Source organism: Loxodonta africana, chromosome 24, assembly GCF_030014295.1.
Source record: "Loxodonta africana isolate mLoxAfr1 chromosome 24, mLoxAfr1.hap2, whole genome shotgun sequence".
Taxonomy (NCBI): domain Eukaryota; kingdom Metazoa; phylum Chordata; class Mammalia; order Proboscidea; family Elephantidae; genus Loxodonta; species Loxodonta africana.
The window spans coordinates 57,704,217-57,725,718 of record NC_087365.1 but is presented as its reverse complement, the minus strand read 5'-3'; the positions used below and the strand labels follow the sequence as shown (position 1 = coordinate 57,725,718).

General features: G+C 43.6%; 1 protein-coding gene across 3 annotated transcripts in view; it reads right to left on the bottom strand.

The window, feature by feature from the left end:
* Positions 1 to 457: 457 nt before the first annotated feature.
* Positions 458 to 21,502, bottom strand: part of RAB22A (RAB22A, member RAS oncogene family) — a 63,995-nt gene continuing 42,950 nt past the window's right edge. The window contains exons 4-8 of one of the 3 annotated variants that reach the window (XM_023538769.2): positions 14,684 to 14,755; positions 14,487 to 14,593; positions 13,612 to 13,721; positions 8,536 to 8,665; positions 458 to 5,008 (exon numbers count right to left, since the gene is read on the bottom strand). In XM_023538769.2, coding sequence (XP_023394537.1) covers positions 8,568 to 8,665; positions 13,612 to 13,721; positions 14,487 to 14,593; positions 14,684 to 14,755 — 387 coding nt within the window. In that variant the 3' untranslated portion in view covers positions 458 to 5,008; positions 8,536 to 8,567. Of the gene's footprint in view, positions 8,666 to 13,611; positions 13,722 to 14,486; positions 14,594 to 14,683; positions 14,756 to 21,502 lie in introns of all 3 variants that reach the window. The other 2 variants (XM_010599460.3, XM_003419915.4) reach the window with 2 other exon arrangements.

Genomic DNA, 21,502 nt, shown 5'->3' with positions numbered 1-21,502 from the left:
CCTCCTGCATGAAGGAGAAGTTTTCTTGAAGCAATCACAGGACCTCACACCTTCCTCTGGTCCTAGCCCTCTTTGGCAGTCCTCTGCCCTCAGGACCTTTGGCCACTTACCACCTCCCATACCCCAGTGTTAATTGACTACACGAAGAAAACAGGTACTTTCCTCCCTCCCAGTTTGTGAAGAATTTAAAGAGCAGATTTGTGGCACCTTCTATCATGCTCTCCCATCTTTCCGCTTTCCCTTCTTCCTTCCCCACTAGTCTCTGCTTGTTACTGCCATAGGCTTCTCCATGGCTCCCCATGGACCCACCTGACACATGGCTGCAGTTCCTGTTTAGGGCTCAGCCAATGTCATGTTCTCTCAGACAGGCTGGCTGTTCCAGCGAACTGTGTCATTTGGAGTATCACGTTTGCTGACCGTGCTTTTGTGCACATGAATGGCAGCTGCCACTTCTGACTTCTGTATGCCACAAATGGCATTATGGGATTCCAGAGATAAGGTCAACCCTCTGATAGAAATACTGGCATCTTTGCCGAAATTCCCAAAATAATGGGAAGTTTTTCTTCCATGAACCACGACACCTTGCTGCTCCTTTCTTAGGGGGGAAGCAGCAGTCTCGAGATGGTCATTGGTGGCACCGTTCCCCATCTTAAATATTGAATGCTACGAAGAGGGATGTCATGGACTGAATTGCTTCAACTTGGCTAGGCCATGATTCCCAGTATTGTGTGGTTGTCCAGCGTTTTGTCATCTGAAGTGATTTTTCTATGTGTTGTAAATCGTACCTTTAGGATGTTAATGAGGTAAGATCAGAAGCAGTTATGTTAATGAGGCAGGACTCAATCTACAATATTAGGTTGTGTCTTAAGCCAATCTCTTTTGAGATATAAAAGAGAGAAGTGAGCAGAAAGATATGGGGACCTCATATCACCAAGAAAGCAATGCTGAGAACAGAGCATGTCCTTTGGACCTGGGGTCCCCACGCTGAGAAGCTCCAAGTCCAGGCAAGATTGATGATAAGGTCCTTCCTCCACAGCCGATAGAGAAAGCAAGCCTTCCTTCGGAGCTGACGCCCTAAATTTGGACTTTTTTTTTTTTTTTTTTTAGCCTACTATACCGTGAGAGAATAAACTTCTGTTTGTCAAAGCCATCTACTTGCGGTATTTCTGTTATAGCAGAACTACGTGACTAAGACAAGGGAGGGGGAGCTGTGTAAGATAAAGGTGCAGTAAGCTGGGGAGGCTGGTTCAACTGATATAAACACCATGTCACTCGCCAGAATCTATAGCTATCAAAGCTCTGGTACTTCAGTTGTCAAAACTCATTTTGAAGTGACTTTGAAATATTGGGCTGAGGAAAACATGTGATGAAGGATATCACAAGGGAAACCATTTGAGAGGCCAAGGCATGTATTTGTAAACATAGCATTTTATTAATAAAATGTTTACACCCTTTCTTACAGCACCACAAATTTTGTAGTGATTTAGCATGTTATACTCTATAAAAGTTTATTATAGAATATTTAGGCTAAAATAATAGAGTTTAAAGTATGCCAAATCAACCTTCATTTGCAAACTATCTATATAATCAGCATAAGTATAAAAAGAAAAATCTTACAAGAATCAAAAGGTCTAGTTTTCTTCTGTCAGCATCTACGAACAATACAGGTATCATATGATTTACAGAGACTTAGGTCCAGCCCAAGGTTAAGACTGCAAAAATAACATCTTCAAACATCCATATAAGCTTGGCAAACCATCATTACAATATTTCATCACAGGTAATCAGGCGATGTATCATGCAGTGAAGCCACGGGTATAAATTTGGGCTGTTTATAGTGCTACGAAGCAGCCAAAACTGTAAGCAACTTAATTTTATTTTTTCATAATAGAAGCTATTATCAAAAGGCACAAATGTCTTACTCCTTGCATCAGGTCTTGAAAAGGCATAGAAATAAGAATTGCTGGTACGACAACTTAGCTTTTTTAACATCTAGGCTCATCTCCGTAGAGGTTTCTCTCCAAGATTTTTGATTTGGATTTTTACCCACTGTAACAAATGCTCTATTACAAACTAAGTGATGTTCTAACACTTTAGCCAACAGTCAAAAACTGCTCTGTAAGTCAGGCATGTTACCATGGTAACCTCATGGTTCCCGTTCCCCCTCTGAAACTATGGGAATGCCTCACCTAAAGGTCGTCTTTCCGGTTTCTGACTATGCTTGTGCGTCCTGACTCTCAAGCTGGGTGCAGTGGGCAAACCCTACAGCTCGGGCTCGGGTAAGACGGCATGGGAAGGAAGGTCAAGGGCTGGGGGCACGCATCTTTAAGGGAGAGTCCACGTGAATGTTCAGCAAGGAGCAATAAGCCAAGAAGTCGGCTTCACTCACAGAGGCGGCAAGACATAAATTCCCAAGAATGTCAGAGGAGTGACGGACAATTATGTGCGTGACTCACAAAGTGAAATGATGGGAAGATTGAGCCGAGTAAGAGCGCAAAAGAATTTTCTAGGGTAACGCAGCTCTGTCTACATGACACAAGTGGTTGGAAACAGTCGCTGTCTGCCCCTCCTTGAGCTGACGGGTCAAGAGAAAAATCTGAAACCTTCCGTCTATCTGTGGGACGACGGTCTGTAGGTTACGTAATAATCTCCTATGCAAAATAAGCCAGGGTAAGCAAATGCAAGAGCTGCTTTTGAAATTTTCTAGGGGGTACAACTGATTGTTCAAGTATACATTTCCTTACAAATTAACAATGGACAAATGATACTAGGATTAAAGCCTAAAGGAAAGGCGGACGCGGCTGTGGGCAGGGAGGGCTGACAAGGCTCTGACGTGGGAGTGGGGTGTGGGGCTGCCCGCAGGGCCCTCCTGTCAGTGGGATGCCTCACTCCAGCTGGGTGGCTGGTGGGCTCGGGACTCCCCTTGGGATACGAGGCCTGCCCAGCTTTTACATAACATGGCAGAAGATGCCATGAGAATTTCTTGAAAGTTCCAGCTCTCAGTAAAGATAATTGGCCCTGTGCATAAAGTGCTATTTGAAAGGTGATTTTCCCTAAGGTCCTGCACAAAGCAATTTGATTTACAAGGATAAGGCCCTGGACCAACAAGTGGCATCACTGAAACTGGCCTGTTTTGTTTGTTGCATGATTAAGGAGCACGTCCGGGTCACAGTCTAAAGCTGTCAATTAAGAGCCCCCTTCAAATAAATCATTAGTCTCCTAGGACTGCCCATTAATTGGCTGATAGAACTCGGCACTTGGATTCCTGTTTGTGGAAAGCTACCCAGAATTCTGTTTGTTCCAGTTATGAAGTATTTTGATAAGGCACTGGGTACCATACAGATCTAAAAACAAACAAATGAAAAAGTTTTTTGTTCTATTTGTCAGGCTCATGGTTTTAATTTCAGCATCTGTTGACGGCATAGCCTAACCTTCCTGCTACCTAAAATGTATCATAAAAGGAGGAGATGGAAGGTTTCAGATTTTTCTTTTTATTAAAGTTCCGAATCCTTTTGTTTTGAAGCCAGAAATACTCTAGCACATCTCTAATCGATTATACTCCAAAAGGAAAGCACACAGATTATTAGTTATTTCCGAGGGTACAAACCATCAAATTAAACTTGACCTGTACTACCTGAAGTCCTTCTAGACTTGGAGAGTAAAGAGTTTTCCTGTAAGCTAAGAGAATCCCGGAGAACAAATAGAAATACGCAGTCTTGGTTCTATTTATTCACTTTCCTCATCATCTAATGAATCTTCATCACAATAGGCTTCTCACTTTTCAGTCTCTTACATTAAAAAAATGGAGGCTCCTGAAAGATGGAATGCCCTTTTGGTATCTTTTAGACTTTCAATTTCCACATAAAACAGGACAAATGCCCCAGAATTCGATGAATGTTTCTTGTAAATCGGATCTTCAAATTGCCTGGATTTCTATTACTGGAAGGGAAGACCAGCAACTCTGCCGTCGAGAGAAATGGGCAGAGGTTGTATCTTTAAGTCCGAAAATAAATTCCCCACCCCCAACTCCTAAACTACACAGTATAATGTTTATCTCCTGGATAAATGTGTTGCCTGAAACTATTTTTTATCATAGTACCTAAGCTATGGAGTTTAGAAAATCTGCTAAACATTCCCTTGAATCATTTATTTTTTGATGAACCCAGCTAACTGAAGGCAGGTAACAGCTTGCCCCTGGAAGGGACATTCCATTTCTTCCTTTAAAGGGTTGTTTGTTTTGGGTTAAGTGTTAAGAGGTAGAGTGTCTCTTGAACTCAAACAGTAAACAGTCATGCTGCTAGTCCCTTTGAAGTAAATTTAAATAACGATGCATTTCACAGGTTCACATACTCTGTCACTTAACCTTCCTTATGTTGCTAGAGAGTGCCCTTGAGTAGATTCCACTCATTGTGACCCCGTATGACAGATTAGAACTACCCCTTAGGGTTTCCTAGGCTGTACTCCTTACGGGAGATCAACAGGTTCTTCTCCCGTGGCGCCCCTGGTGGGTTTGAACCACTGACCTTTTAGTTAGTGCTGGAGTGCTTAACTGTTGTGCCACCAGGGCTCCTTACCTTCCCTTATAGAGCTAAGCATTTCCTCATGGAGCCAGGTACCTACGGCCCACCCAGTGGGTTTGGAGAAGAGGACCAGCCTGGGCTTGTGGGCTGCCAATTCCCCCGCTCCCAAATGCTCTCAAGTGGGTGCGCTGGATAGATGAGTGGTGAGGGACTTGCAATCACTCTTCTCCAGAAGGAAAGGCTCGGTGTATCACTCACACAGGCTCCAGCAAAGGCATCTGGAAGTTGAGGAGGCGCATCTGTTATCTCTACACCACACTGTGCGCCCCCATGTCATGCTAAGAGCCCCCAAGTCAATTCTCATGTGTTCTGAAGAAGTGAGGGGGAAAATGCTGTGAAGAATTTATAGATTACTTCTTTTGCAGCTCATGCTCAGAATATAGAACAGCAATGAACAAATGCCTTTCCCAGCTCTGAGGCTGATGTACCTGTTAATACAGAAAAATATGAATTAAACCTGCTGATGGAAGAGCCCATTCGAACAGAATGCAGAAAGACACAGATATCCTGCTCTAACATCTCCGTAACAGCCACGGAATCATTACCCCAGGACATTTCCATCAGCACTCTCGGAGTTTAACAGACTCTCTTATACCTATTTTCCTCCATGAGAACAGAAAAGACATAAACAGCGAGATTTAGGAGAATTTCGGAAATTAAATGTGGTTTTCCTTCCCTTTATGTGTCTAAAAATAAGAAGAACTGACAACCAGCCCGTGTGAAGATCAATCAATCAAGCCTCTGATACCCAAGCGTGGGTCCATGGTCACGGGTGGCTTCCAGAAAAGTGTGCGCACAGTGGGAAGTCACTTCACACAAAATCATCAACGGGTAACAAGAAAGCAGATTACTTTAAAAGGAACTGAACCTTCCAGCCACGATGTGAGGCGTGTGTCCTGCTGTGAGGGACGAGCAGGTGACAGCGGTTCCACTTGGATCCAGAAGGGCTGGCAGTAGGTACTTCTCCCCAATCACTTCTTAAAGAGCGTGTAAAATGAAGGGCACTTCATCAGACTCTCACTTTATGTTCTTTAAATCACCAAATTATAGTTAATTAGTTAACGCATCATCAGAAAACACTTGGGTGAAAGGAGAGTTCTGGAGACCGACGGTTTCTGGGATTAGACACCTAAAAAGAGCTCATTTCAATTTCTCGGAAAGGAATCCATACATACTTGTGGCCAGTTCATGACTCTTCTCTTCACAGTCCCGAAAGTTTTATTAAAAATGGCCCTGCGTCATGAGGGAACCAAAAGATGATTTTTGAAAATAGATTTCTTGAAAATTTATTCCTTTGAAATCTAGCTTTCTCTTACAACAAAAAAATAACAATAAAGAAAATATGAAATGTGTACGAGATTATGGCTTAGTCAAGTTAATAATCCAAAGTGTTTTCAAAACAAAACACTGCTTCTGACTTGAACATTCATCTTTGTATTTTAGAAACAAACAAAATAAATGAAGACATTTTCGGCCCTGTTTCCGATGAGTATGGGGTTATGGAACGGAGATGGCAGTACTTTTAAGTGCTGCAAAGATCACCCCAAGAAGCCAGGCCGTATCCATCTAATGTGGTGATGAAAAGGAGGGGAGGAGAGAGAGGCCCCAGAATGCCTGAGGAATGAGGGTGTGGCGAAGCTGTCGGGCATCCATTCTGTTGGAAAAACCCATGGCCATGACAAAACAGGATCACTGTCAGCCTGTGGAGGGGGCGTGAGGGATTGTGAAGAAGAACCAGTTGCAATTGGCTTAAGAGATCTGCCCACATTGGGCAAGACGTAGCATGGATGCCACAGTAAGATGAGAGAGAATCAGATGCCTTCCTGTGGAGATGTGGCTCGGAAGCACCTTGCCCTTCCGTGGACAACCAAGACACCAAGAAGCCAGCATCACCCATGTGTTTGATGGAAAAAATGTGAAGGTCACAGGCCAGCGCTGACTCTTGGTGAAATAAGACAGAAAGGCCCATGCTGGCATCCTCTCTGCATCGACCTCTGTTTGTGTCTTGTTGTCGTGGCAAGGGAGGCCCTATGGTGGGAATGCTAGGGACACACCATGGTGATGGCAGTGCCCCATGCATCTCTATATAATGAGAGAAAGTCAAACCACCTCAGGTGCAAAGAGCCCAGTCCTTCGAAGCCTATCTTTTCCCCTCAAGCTTGCTCACCGATGTTAGGACAGAAACAAGGTGCTGGGGGTGGGGGGTGGGGTGGGGGGGAGCAGGGGTAGGGGTTGGGGGTCCACATGTATGTTAAACAGCGACATTAGAACTCTCACTGACCACATCCTTTCTGTTTGATTTCAGTAAGAAAGAAATTTCAAGTGCTTGAGATACACAACAGGGAAACAAACGGGAATGTATTTTATTTGAGTTATAACTTTCCCATTAAAATCTATCCCCATCAGGTGGGGGAGGGGGGCGCAGAGAAAGAACACTTATTTGTAAAAGTTTTGACTGTTCAGTTTAAGGATAGCTCTGAAAACACTATTTAGTTTGAAATTCAAGCTGTTTCATTTCCTATTTAATCTTGTAAATTTCCTTCCCTTACAATACTCAGGTTGGAAGGGTGCCAGATTAGACCAGGAACAAATTTTCACCAACTTCACTTCAGTGCTTTATTTTTAGATTATCTTAAAAACCTCATTAGGCTCCCTGAGGGAAAAGAGTGTTAACCACTAAGGGGCAGGAGAAAATAGAGTAAACTGAAAGATAAGCTCAGTTGGTAACGAGGAAAGACCCCTTAAAACAGTCGGACTGAGGTCACTGTGAGAGAGAAAAGAAACTTAGGACCAAGGCCGGGGAGCTGGCTCGGGGGGGAGCTTCCCCTTTTGCCCTGGGGCTAGTGAGGACCGGTCAGGCTCGTCAGGGGGCGCACGTCTTTATCACGACCTCCAGGTGGGAGCTGGGGGTGCAGAGGAACCTCTAAAGACTGGCACCGAAGGCTCGATGCCGCTGCACACGTGGACCTGCAGGGCACACAGGGCAGGCTGGGCAACAGGCGGGCACGTCAAGACGGGGTGCAAGACCACATGAAGCGCCGGGTGAAACTCAGAATTCATTAAAGTATTTACACAATTTATAACACTTTAAGCACTGGTCTCATAAATATAGACTACAACTTTATATATGCTCAGCAACAGAAAATGCTTTTCCCCACCAAAATGTTTGGATTAAATAAAAAATGGACAGCATTTACACTGCTTTCTCCACCCTCCTCCCCTTTTTTTTTAACTATTGCCAGTCAGTTTAGAACATAGGAAATTCTATTTCTTCCAGACAGGTTCTCTGCCACCGTCACCATGAGCGCTTAGTTAAGAAAGTGCCAATAAAGTTTGGTGACTCGTACGTGACAAGGTCGAGTGCAAACCTAGGGTGAGCTGCCTATCTGGCTGTGGTTGTTAATTACCGTCTGCATTGCCGGCCAATACTGTCAACGAAAAGTGCGTTAGAGATGGTCGGGGAGGGGTGAAATCTTTTCCATCCGTCCTATAAATGACCCATTTTAGCTTCAAATAGTAACTGCCATTTCTCCACTTTCAACAGACAGCCTACCACATTTTAAATAGTACAACTCCCTAAAACAGTGGCAATGAGAATCCAAGGAAATTATCATCTCCACAAGGTCTTTTTTACCCCCCGAAAAACCACGAAAGTGCTAATTTTCCCTTTACAAATGGAACATAAAATCTTGATTACAAAACTACTCAACAATTTAATCCTATCGTCCATACGATGATACGCTCCTTTCCAGCAAGGTCAAATACCAACGATATTGTCCTTTTGCACACCAGAGGTTCTTTACAGAAGTCCACAGACTGAAATATCATTGCTGCAGTCACCAAGAGAACAGAACTGGTCCATTTCTGTGAATCCTTTTTGCACGAAGAAGACCCAAGACTGGCCAGGTGAAAACCTGTGGCAGGGACCCCAACCCTCCTGCTAAGGACCACCTACTTCCTCATCAAGTCTGAGTGGCTGAGGCTCGGTCAGCAGCAGCTTCGCTTCGCCTCTGAAGGCTGCCTTCGGAGTTTGAAGCCCTTACTGCCAGATGGCGGGTTGGCGTCAGTGGATGGAATTCTTCGACCTAAACCAAGGCGAGAGGGGGGAAGGGAGTGAATTTTAACTTTCTGAATCTGTTCATTCTCAGTCACAACAATTTTGTACATACAATTTGATGTGTTTCGTTTAAAAAAATAAATAAAAATTTTATTTTGGAATAATTTTTAGATTTACTGGCAAGTTGCAAAGATAATATAGAGAGTTCCTGTGTACCCCTTACCCAGTTTCCCCTAAGGTTAACATCTTGTATTTCCATGGGATGGCTGTCAAAATGAAGAATTTAACCATGGCACATTGCTATTACCTAAGCTCCAGGCTTTATTTGATGTCACCAGTTTTTCCATCAATGCCTTGTTTCTGTTCCAGGATTACATTGCATTTAATAAAAACATTTCAATTAAAAAATTGCATGTTAGAAACATTTTGTTTTGAATAAGTAACACATACACATGTTAAAAACAAATTCGACTGCCTTCTCTGCCATGAGACCAGAAGAACTGGATGGTGCCCAGCTACCACTACTGAATGTTAAGATCAAAGACACCATGGAAGAATTTTTGATCCAAAGGGAGAAAATGCAGAACAGAGTTCCAAATTCTCATGGAATCCAGACTTTCTGGAGTCAGGGAGGCTGGATGAACCCTTGAAACTACTGCCCTGAGATTATCTTTAAACCTTCAACCTTCAACCACAAACACCTGCTGAAGTCTCCTTTAAACTGAACAGTAGTTTAGCTTAATTTGTAAAGAATGTCTGCCTTGAGCATTGTGCTCTTTTAAGATTTATCTATATGGATCAAACTGACAACTGCAACTTGAAAGGCTACATAGGAAGCTTAGGGGACAGTGAGCTTATGTTAACGCAGGAGGAACAACGGGTGAGAAATGGTTGCACAACTTGATGAATGTAATCAATGTCACTGAATTGTACATGAAGAAACCATTGAACTGGTGTATGTCCTGCTATGTGTATTCTCAACAATAAAAACACAAAAAACCAAATTCAAGCAGTACACACCTGTTTCTGCCACAGGCAACCACTGGGGTCCATTTCCTGAGCAGTGTGGTAGAGGTAGGTATGCAGAAACACACACGTGTGCACACGTATCCCCACCCCCCCTTCTTAAAACCCCAATGGGAGCCAACTCTATGTACTGCTCTTTGCCTTGATGTTTTCACGTAACACTTCTTTGGGGTTGATTCCCTGTAAGTATGTGGAAAGCTGCCACATCCTTTTTAATAGTTCTATAGCACTACACTGTAGAGTTCACCATAACCTATTCGACACTTCCCTTATTGATGGGTATTTAGTTTGACTCCAATACTTTGATGTTATTAACAATGATGCAAATGATAGCCTTGGACATCTATCTTTGTGAACCTGCGAGTGTACGTGTATGGGATAAATGGGCAGAGTGGGGTAGCTGGTCACGCTATTCTACACCTGGGTGTTTATCTGACTCATATATTGTACTCCCAGAGGCTGTCTAGCACAAATGCAAGAAGGACGGGCCATTTAAATTTTGACAGATGCTGCCAAATGGCTCTCTGAAGAGGCTGTGCCACTTTATTCTTCAAATGACAATGTACGAGAATGAACAGGTTTCACTTCATTGCTCTGTGAAGCATAATGTCAATTTCGAGAGGAACCTTAAAATCACCTGTCCACCTACCTGGCTGATGACTCGAGAACTGCTTATCCTCAAAGGCTCTCAGACCCCTCTACTTCCTGACTCTCTCCAAGGTCTCTGACACTGAAATCAGCCAGGGCATCAGATCCCTCACTACACACTCGTTTACCAGACTGTCTCCCGCGCATTGACATATGCTCTTGGAGGGGAGATCCTAGCTCTCCATCTCTGTGTTTTCAGTACCTAAGAGCACAGTACCTGGCATGGAGATATTTTATAAACATTAAATGATACGACACAGGCATCCTGGAAATGACTGAGGCTAGGACAGCATCTTTGCTGACTCTTAGGCCCTTGGCCTCTGACCCCTACCCACACCATCCGAGCAGTCTGCAAACCCTCATGGGTCGTGCAAAGCCTGGTTTCTACAGAGACTAGAAACGTGCTCCCTAGTAGGTCAAACAGCTGTTTTCCCAATGCTGAGAGATCCTGCTGTGGATAATTACAAATATATTTAAAAGCTTTACTGAAGCTTTCTTATTTCAAATTTCTCAATACTGGATACTGAAAATACAGCTGGCATTATAGAGGCATTGTTGGAATTTGACTTAAAAAAGCTGGGAACTACTAAAACTTCTAGAAGGAAGAAGAGGAGAACATCTCATGACTCGGGAGCAGGCCATGATTTCTCAAACAGGAACAAAAAGTGCCAACTGCAAAGGGAAACAGGGATAAACTGGACTATATTAAGATGAAAACCTTTAGTTCATCATAAAAACTAAAAGTCAAGTCACAGAGTAGAAGGTATTTCCGATCCACAAGGAACTCACATCTAAACAATAGAAAGAACTAGAGAACACTGAAGAAAAGGCACATAACCCATTAGGAAAGCAGGCAAAAGATGTTAACAGGCGCTTCGCCAAGAAGCATATCCAGGTACCACATAAATGAAAATAAATGCATGGAAAGGCACTCAAGCTGAGGAACGGTCCTGGAAATACAGATCTCCAGATCTAGTGCCACCTACCCACCAGGTGGGCGCAGCCAGCATTCTCACACACCACTGGGGTGAGTGGGAGCTGGTGGAACCACTTGGAAAACTGTGAGGCAATACTCCTGGGTATAACTATACCTGACAAAAATGTGTTCATATGTTCACCAAAGGACACGAACCAGAATATTCAGGGCAGTACTATTTATAGCAGCTCCAAACTAGAAACAACCACCCAAAGACTTATCCACGGCAGAATGGATTAATACTTTGTGGCTACTGTGTCCCCCTGCCCATTGGGGGTTGTGTGTGTGGGTGTGTGTCTGTCTTACACACACACACACACTCTACAGCGGTAAGAATCAATCGCCTGCAGCTACATGCAATGATATGAACCTCACAAATGTAAAGTAGAGACGAAAGCAGCCAGAAACAAAGGGTAAATACAGTATGCCTCTAAAAAAAAGTGCAAAACCAATCTGAAGACTGAGCCACTGCGATGCTGGTGACCCCTGGGGGGTAAGGGGCACAAGGGAGGCTCCTGAGGGTGCGATTATAGGCATGTATTCAGTTTGTGAAAATTCATCAAGCTTTGTATTTTGATATGTGCACTTTTATGCAAGGATATTACAGTAATAAAAAGTGAGCGTGCCAGACACTGTGCTGATGCACCTTTATAACATCCAGTGAACAATAAACCCTTAACATCTCTCTACACTGCTCTAACCTTTGCTGATAGACATTTTTTATTTTTCAGTTGAAGTGAATACATACATCCTAGTCTTCACATGAGGAGTTTCACTGTTGGTATGTTCGCCACCTTCCTGTTTTTAATACTGCTGTTGCAAAGAACGTTTTGTTAATGTGGAGAACTTTAACACACTCAGGACATCACACACTTGGGGGTACTGTCACTTGAACTATAATCACTTCCCAACAGGCTTTCATATGTGGCCTTTCAAGAATCCATCTGGTTAACTATTTTATCAACTAGCAAGGCAGTAAATAGCACGACTTTTTAATACTGAAATGAAGGGGTCGGACTCGAGTTCGCAAACCCGCAGTCCACTGGCCCTATCTGGCTGGTGAATGGGTTCTGTACTCCTGCACGACTCTGAGAATGTCTGAGTTAGTGGCTACATGTAAACAACAGGGGCATGTTACATAAATATCCAGATTTCTGGATTCCCTGAGTAAATGAACTAAAAACATGAAAATAAAACAAAACCAACCAAGCACCATCCCCCAGCAATCTGACCACCAGGGGTACACACTCCAGTGGGGCCCTGACTGGCTGGAGCTGGGCGTGCACCTGCAGGTGTCAGGGTCCCCTGTGCAGTCCGCCGATTCTGAGTCCCAGCACTTGCCCTGGCCAGTTCCACTCATGGCCCCCTGCCTGGCCCTGGTGGACACTGAGCTTGTGCCCCTTTGTCGATGTGGTGGCCAATAGCCCTTCCAGCTGCAATAATCTCCACTCTCGACCAAATGGTGCATCCCAATGAGCAAGCCCACCGAGTCCTGCTGGCAGCTCGCTCCCCACAGGGAGAGCCCAAAGTCTGGTAACTTAAACCCTAAATCCCTGCATGTCCTGCTCCATCAGATCTCAGCTCCGCAGAGGGCCCCCCCCACCCCCGCATCAGCCTGCAGACACTCTTCATCTCGTCCTCTGTGGCTTTCTTCATTGCCCTCAGCACTATCTGAAATGACCTTCTGTACTGCCAAGCTTCCTGTCTGCCTCAGTGCAGTGTGTGCTTCAGAGAGCCGGGCTACGTCTATCTGGTTCACGGCTGTCTCCCCTGACCCTGGAACTGATCTCAATAAGCATCTTGATGAATTTGAATGAAATGACTTAACACAGATACACTCTGTAGAGGATCCCAAAGGCAGCTTCCTCCCACCAGCATCACAGTACTACCACAGAAAGTGGGGAGGGGGGTGGGAAAGGAGCTCTGACCTTTCCTCTGGCGTCGTGCTGAGATCTGAGGTTCTCCTTACTATGGAATTACATCTGCATGCTATTTCTCTTTATTTATTCTGCTCATTTTCAATGACTCTGGACAACTAATTGAAGCATATTTAAAGGCAGGAAGAGGGAGAGATGGCAGCTTCTGTGACCAAAGGCCTTGTACATTATTTAGTCAGTAACCAGTCTTCACAGAAGGGCCATACTGCCAGTCAGCAGCTCACCAGCAATTATAGCATGACAGCAAGTGGCTGTTCCTCTTCCGTTCTCATGTCTTATTCTACTGAGGACAGTATCAGACTAGCCTCCTCTAAGCAAGGCGAGGATTCTAAGCAGCAAGACGGTGGCTCTGCACAGAGGAAACCTGCCAGGCACAGAGATACTCACTAATTTCTATAAAGAGTTCATTTATGTTTATCGCATTTTTTGCGCTGGTCTCTACAAAGACTGCGTGGATGGAGTCGGCGTAGTCCTTGGCATCTCTCTCCATGACTTCTCTGGAAGACAACAATTGCAAATCAGAAACTTCACCTGCCAAGACCTCAAGGTTGTCCCCACCTACCTAGTAATTAACCAGATTTACGACGCCACTGCCACAATTAACCTGCAAAGCTCAGCACGGCCAGCTAGGTGGCCAAAGGACGATCAAAAAAAAAAAGGGGGTTTCTTTCCCTCCAAAAGTATTCCCTCTCCCTTCACCCAAGTTAGCAGATATCTACTATTTAGTTAGGATTCTCCCACCCCCACCCAATCTCTGGTAACTATCAAAGAATGTTCCTGTCAGTGTGAAAACTTTTCCTTGACTTTTTTAATAGTGGTTTCGTACAATATTTGTCCTCTTGTGGTTGATTTATTGCACTCAGCATAATGTCCTCCAGGTCCATCCCTGTTGTGAGATTCCTCCAAAAGTAAAACCCTTGCTTTGGGAACCATGTAGGTGATCCAGGGAAATGGCTGAATAACGGCCTTTCCTCACTTAAGCATCCTAAGCCATGGGAGGCTGGGGCGACACTCTCTCGATAGTGTCAAGTATTCGGAGACCAGCATCTGAACAAATCACACGCCTCTCCATGGACAGCGTGTAATAAGCCCCAAGTGCCCGAAGTCTCCATTTTGGTTTGAAACTTCAGAGCTCAAACCGTAAAACAAAAAGGAATTTTTCAACGTCAGAGATCAATAAAAGGGAGATGCTTATACTGGATATTTCCCAGGGAGAGAAGGAACACCTCATTGGCGCTGTTACCTCCTGCTCTGATACCTGCCTGACATCGATAAGATCGCACTTATTTCCGGCAATGGCCACTACGATGTCAGGTGGGCCATGCTGCCGCAGCTCTTTCACCCAGTTCTTTAAGGTTGAAAATGTTTCCTGTAAGACAACGGAGGAAAGCAACTGCAGACATAAGCAACCAGAGGAGGGTTTGTAAAACAGGTGAAAGAAAACTCTGGATGGTCTTACTTCCTTTGTGATGTCATAGACAATTATAGCTGCCGCTGACCCTCGGTAATACATGGGTGCTAAGGCACGGAACTGTGGAGAAGGGGGAAAAATAAACAACAAAATTAGGAAAACTGGTTAAATATGTTTGTCATTAGACTTTGAAGCCCATTATCCCTGAACAAAAAGGTAATGTTTCTCTTAATCCAAAGAAGATGACACGATGCTTTAAAGCAAATGAACCAGTAATTACTAAAGGCAAAACTTTTAATGTAACACTGAAATGTCTCTCAGAAGGAGTTTAGAATACAGTTTTATAGGAATTAAATATGGTGCTATAAACAACTGTTTCAGCTAAAAAGGCTTTTTAATTGAACTCAGTGTTATAATTCCCAAATTCATTTGTTCAATAGTCCTTTAAACTTTGGCTCCCCAAACTATCACTGAGATAAAAATAATGCCTCCAATCGTTCTCCAGAGAAGTGGATGCATTTGGGTGTCGTAAAGATAACCTTGTAATCTAAATGCTGATTGTACTACAGAAATGAATACACATTTACATTCACTACTTGGATGAGTTTGCAACTTGCTTTTTTGATATCTCCTCGAGTGCAGCATTTCCCCAAATGCTGGGTACATAGCTCATTCCATTTATATGAATTTAACTCTGTTCACGCAGCTTTCCCAATCAATCACCTATGCCCCTCACTCCTGCCCCAACACACACAAAAGGGAGGGACGAGAAGGAAAAGGAGAGAAAGAACAATTTCAGTAGCAAGGGTGGTTTAGCCGGCCATTGCTCTGGACAACAGTATGAGATGGAAAACAGAAGCTTTCTGCTCGCTCAGCCTCAGTTCCTGGGCGGGTACCTATCGTGGTGTGAGCCCCTCACCCGCCAAATGTGAAGCCAACATTTAAAGGCAAGGACTTTATCTACACTTGATCTTCGTCTTACACACCCACTTTGAAAGCAACTCCTGTGCATATGGGACACCCTGTACTCCTGTCCTGATCTTAGCTCCTGTGGCCTACCCCCAAAGTCAGGTAGGAATTGTCACACAGGTGACCATTTGCTCCACAGTACAGCCAGTATACTTCTTATCCAGTGAGGTTAACCTTTTGGCTTTTAGACCTTCATGTTAATCTCAGCTTTACAAAAGACAGGGAAATGAGTTTAAGCGCCATGAGGGAAGACAGCATTTAGCTCACCTACCAGTTTACTGCAGGGCCTAGCTCCATACCTGACGCACTGAGGTATTCGATCTACATTCGGTGAATAAATGGATAAAAACCGTGTAAGCACGGGGTCATGTCAAACCAAATGCCGGATTCACACATCTTATTAGACTTTGTGAGAAAAATCCCTGCTTCTGAGGTGAAAGCCTGCCAACTTCCAATAACGTGATGTTAGGTTTTAGAGAGAAGAAAACAAAACAAAAATAAAGACTGTAAGCAAGAGAGAGCACTCCAGAAAAGGAAGCTACCATCATTAGGAGAAATAGACTTAGAGTCCTGGATTATCAACTTCCGTAGGGTAAGAGAAAACGAGACAGGAGTGTATGGACAGCACAAAGGTTATGGTACTAGATTTCGTTTTTGATGCACTTACACTGGGAATGCCCTTTACAAGGTCTTGGACTTTTTTTTTGTTTTGTTTTAAGCATTCAGAGTTGTAAGGTGAAATTCACAGAGAGAAATGCAAAGGTCTTAAGTCTACAACTTGATGGAGTTACACATCCACGTAACGTTACTGCCATTCCACCAGGATGTAAAACACTTCGCTCACAAGGTGTACGACACCACTACAATGACTTATATTCATATACACTTCCATCCTCCTACTGCTTGGATTATGCACCTCGTTATCTCCGATGACAGTCCTTGTCTTCAAGACTAAGTTAACAACCACAACAGCTGTCTTTTGCATACCATCTGCCTAGAATACCTTTTTCTGTTCTCTGCTTTTCGACCTCTGTTTTTACATTTAAGGTGATCCTCTTAAAACCAGCATATAGTTGGGTCTTGCTTTTTGATCCAGTCTGACCATCTCTGTCTTTGAAGTGGAATGTTCATTTCTTTGATACCTAGGGTAGTTCCTGGTATATACCGTTTGGCTTAGCCATTCCATTTTTTTTTTTTTAACTCCTCTGTTCTTCATTTCCTCTCCTGTGTTAACTGAGTATTTCCTCTATTGGCTTTTGAGCCATAGCTTCCAATATTACTTTTCAAGTGGCGGCCCTTGTATCTACAATACACATTTTTATTAGTCTCAGAGTTTAGGCTGCCCTACTTCTTCATGTAAAACATAAGAACTTTGCAAGAATCAAATTCCATCCTTCGTACACTGTTGTCACGTATTTTAAACCTACATACACTACACAAAATCCAAAATCAAACCCACTGCCATTGAGTTGATGCCGACTCATAGCGTCCCTAAAAACTCTATAACCCAGTGCTACATACAACCTTTGTATTAGCCAGTTGTCTTTAAAATGAGAAGGAAAAAATACAGTTTTTCATATTTACTCTTTACAGTGGTTATTATTCCTATGGATCTGAGTTACCATCTGGTGTCATTTTCCTTTGGAGCCCTGGTGATGCATTGGTTAAGAGCTGGGCTGCTAGCCAAAAAGTTGGCAGTTCAAACTTGGAAACCCTATGGGGCAGGTCTACTCCACCCTATAGGGTCACTATGAGTTGGAATTGACTCAAAAGCAATGGGTTTGGTTTGGTTTTTTGTTCATTTGCCTTCTACCTGGAAATTTTTCATTGCCTTTCTTGTAATGCGGGGACTGCTGCTGCTGCTGAATTCTCTTAGCTTTTGGTTTTCTAAAAAGGTTACTGACTTCACGTTTGAAGGATAATTCTGACTTTTTTTTTTTTTTGCTTTGAGCACTTTAAAGATGTTGCTCCACTGCTATCTGGCCTCCATTGTTTCTGTGTTAAGTTAACCTTCATCCATACTGTTGTTTCCCTGTATACAATGTTTTGTATCTCTGGCTGCTATTTAGTATTTTCTCTTTATCTTTGGTTTTTACAAGTCTGACTATGATGTGCCTAGATGAGGTTTTCTTTGTGTTTATTTTGCTTGGGTTTGTGAGCTGATGTTTCACCAAGTTTGGGTAAACATCAGCCATTCATTTTTGAAATATCTTGCTTTCTGTTCTTTTCTCTTCATGACTTCTGGGTCTCCAATTATACGTGTCAGACTCTCTGAATTTGTCCTTACCGTACCGAGTGGGGCTCTGTCCACGCTCCCACTCTTCTTCCCTGTGTCCTTCTGGCCGGCTAACCTGCTCCGTCAGGTGTCTGGAGAACGTTCCTCTCGGACACTGCGGTCCGCGGTCTCCGCATTTCCGTTTGATTCTCTTAGTTTCTGTTTCTCTGCAGGATTCTCCATCTGTTAAGACTGCTTTTCCTTTAAATTTCTGAACATATTTAAATTTTTTGCTTTAAATTCTTTTGAGCCTGCCAATTCCAATATCTGGGTCACCTTGGGGTTTGTCTCTATCCACCGGGTCACACTTTCCTCTTTTTTTTATATGTGTAGTAATTTTGACTGTAAACTGGCCATTGTGGATGATACGCTGTGGACTCTTTTCTGTTACCTTCTCTGAAGAGTGTTAAATTACTGGCTCATCACCCTGAAGACCCGTTTTACACATTTTTAGGGTAGGTTTATTTGGGTTTGCCCTTAGTCCTAGGACATGGTCTCTATTCCTAAGGCATGGCCCTTTTGAGGTTTTAACAGAATGCTCAAAGTGACCCAATCTCCAGGAACATGGCAGGATTCAAGCTCCACACTCCATCCCTTCTGTCGGGAGCAGCAGCTGAAATCTCTGTCCAGCTGTTGCTTTGTGCTGGGTTCCTTAACACCTCATCCGTGCATGTGCAACTCAGGAGTCAGCCAAAAGCTTGAGGGGGATGTACAGATTTTGGGGGTCCTCTGGCTCCCTCCTTTCTTGGATTTGCCTCTTCTTTTTCCAGATGCTCTAGCAGCCCCAACTCTGCCCTCAAATACCTCCAGCTAGAAAGACAGGTTTTCTTCTTCAGTTCTAGTAGCCTGAGCCACATATACTAGGGTGTGCCCATTGAGGAAAAGCTGTATAAACGTGGATCTCGCCCAGTTTAATTCCTTTTTTAGTCCCTGACTACATCTGGTTGTTCAGCAGTACCTTCAAAAAGTGTTTTAATATTATAACCAGTTTATATATAGTTGTTACATATGGGTGGGTTAGTGGCAATGGAACTCTTTCCATGTCTTTGCGGTAAAAAGAAAGGAGGTGGCAGCATATGAAGAGACTCCAAGGATGTCAGCACGTATCAGGCTCCAAATCTAGCTCTCAATCAAGGGTTGCAAACCTTTTCTGTAAAATGCCCAAAAAACCAAACCCATTGCTGTTGAGTTGATTCTGACTCATAGTGACCCTACAGGACAGAGCAGAGTTGCCCCCACAGGGTTTCTAATGCTGTAATCTTTATGAAAGCTAGTAGGTCCGAACTGCCAACCTTTCGGTTAGCAGCTAAGTGTTTAACCGTTGTTCCACCATGGCTCCTTTGTAAAAGGCCAGGGAGTAAGTACTATAACATTGTGAACAAATCTGTCTCGGAAGAAGTACAGCCAGAATGCTCCTTAGAAGCAAAGATGGCGAGACTTCGTCTCCCTTACTTTAGACATGTTATCAGGAGGGACCATTCCCTGGAGAAGGACATCATGCTTGGTAAAGCAGAGGGTCAGTGAAAAAGAGGAAAACCCTCAATGAGATGGATTAACACACTGGCTGCTACAATGGGCTCAAACACAGCAATGATACTAAGGATGTCACAGGACCAAGCAGTGCTTCATTCTGCTGTACACAGGGTTGCTATGAGTAGGAACCAATTCAATGGAACCTAACAACAACAGAAAATACTTTAGGCTTTATGGGTCATATGTTCTTAGTTTCAACTACTTATCTCTATTAACTGCTATTGTACTCAACTGCTATTGTAGCGTGAAAGCAGCCATAGACAATATGTCAACAAGTAAGTGTGGCTGTGGTCCGATAAAACTTTATTTACCAGAACAGGCAGTGGGCTGGATTTGGCCTGTGGGCCACAGTTTGCCAACCTCAGCTTTAGATGATACTAAGCTACTACACTTCTGATTTTAGAAACGAGCACAATTCCTTACATGACTACTGTGACAGTAAATGCATCTGTGCCATCCTGGTGCTGTGGCCTCTGTGGAGATGGTCATCAGGAGAAAGCACATTACCACTCAGGGACAGACATCTGCGAGCACCAGATGCTTATAAAGCCTTCTTTTAGATCTCCATGTACATGTGGGGAGTACCTGAAATGCTTTCTGCTACATTTATGGTGTATTTACAGCACTTAATTACGCACGGTCCTGTAACTGGCTCAGTGCTTAGTGACGGATAACTGGCGGTGGAAAAAGGTTGCGTAAAATGAATTCATTTGGGATAGCAAATAATAGGGACCGAACAGTCTGACAAAGGGTCTGTCTTGAGAAAATAAATGTAAAATCATGAAAACAAGTTTCATTTTATCTGGTATTTGGGAAAAAAAAACAACAACAAAAAAAGGTTTATAATTGCAACCAGGAGCTAGTTATTGGGATGGAGACTGAATCAAAGCTGGCTGGTACTTTGGCTGTGATCCTTCTGATGGAGCTGTATGCCAGCACAATGTGATATCTTCCATCTCGTGTTTGACTTGCACGGCCGCATCATAAAAAGGGTCATTTTTACACAAATATTTGAGGACTCCATCAATTTTCCTTCGGTCTCTCTTCATCCTTTCATACGCAAATCATCCTTTTCTGAAGCACTTATGCCATCATTCTGATGATAATAAGATCCTTGCCATCAAAGGCTTTTGCATGACATTTGAGAAGTTCTCCAAAATCACTTTTAACGACTTAATGACTTCACTTTGCAATCAATTTTAACTAGACCATCAGGAAGACAACCCACCTGTTGAAACTATATGCAGCAACAGATGCTAGGGTTAAAAGGGGAGGATGCTGAAAAAAAAAAAGGATCATCAAAAAGGGATCTCATTTTGTGATGACTTCTGGCTCCATAGTAAGTCTCTTGCTTACAGAGAACTGAAATGATAAATACCAAATACCAGAAAATTGTAATTTGAGGCATGCAATACTCACATGGCATGAGTAGGTAGAGGATCTGTCTTTATCTCTGCCAAAGAAGTTGACAAATCTACTGGCATCACTACTGTATGCCAGTGGCTGAGAGCAGAGACGTGAGGGAGACAGAACCTGCCCCCCAAGGAGCTCACAGTCTAACAAAGACAGACAAGTAAGGAAACAGGAGACAATCCCGTGGATGAGGACGATCAAAGTCTGCTCAGGGTACAAAGGTCTACCCCACTCATTGATTCATCCAACCAGTATGTGAGTATCAGGTCTATGTCAAGCACTGTGCTAGACTCTGGTAATACAGCTGTGAACAATACAGATGTGGTCTCACTCTCCAAGTTTACCATCTGGTGGGCGTGACCACTGATACACAGGGAAGAAGACAGATACCTAATGTAACTGGCGATAACTGTCCAGAGAGAAATGAATACGGGGCAGTGATGGAGAATGAACCGGGGGGTCTGCTTAGACATGGTGGGCCAGAGCAAACTCTGAGGCTATCAGGTCATCAGGGAGCCAGCTGGCCAGGTGCAAGTGGAGGGAAGAGTTTTCCAGAGAGAGGAAACGCCGCATATGAGAAGGGCTGACTGGAGAGGACCTGATGTCTGAGGAGCTAGGTGGGGCCGGAGGGGCTAGACTCTCTGGGTCAGAGGGTGGATGGCATGGGAGGGCACTGA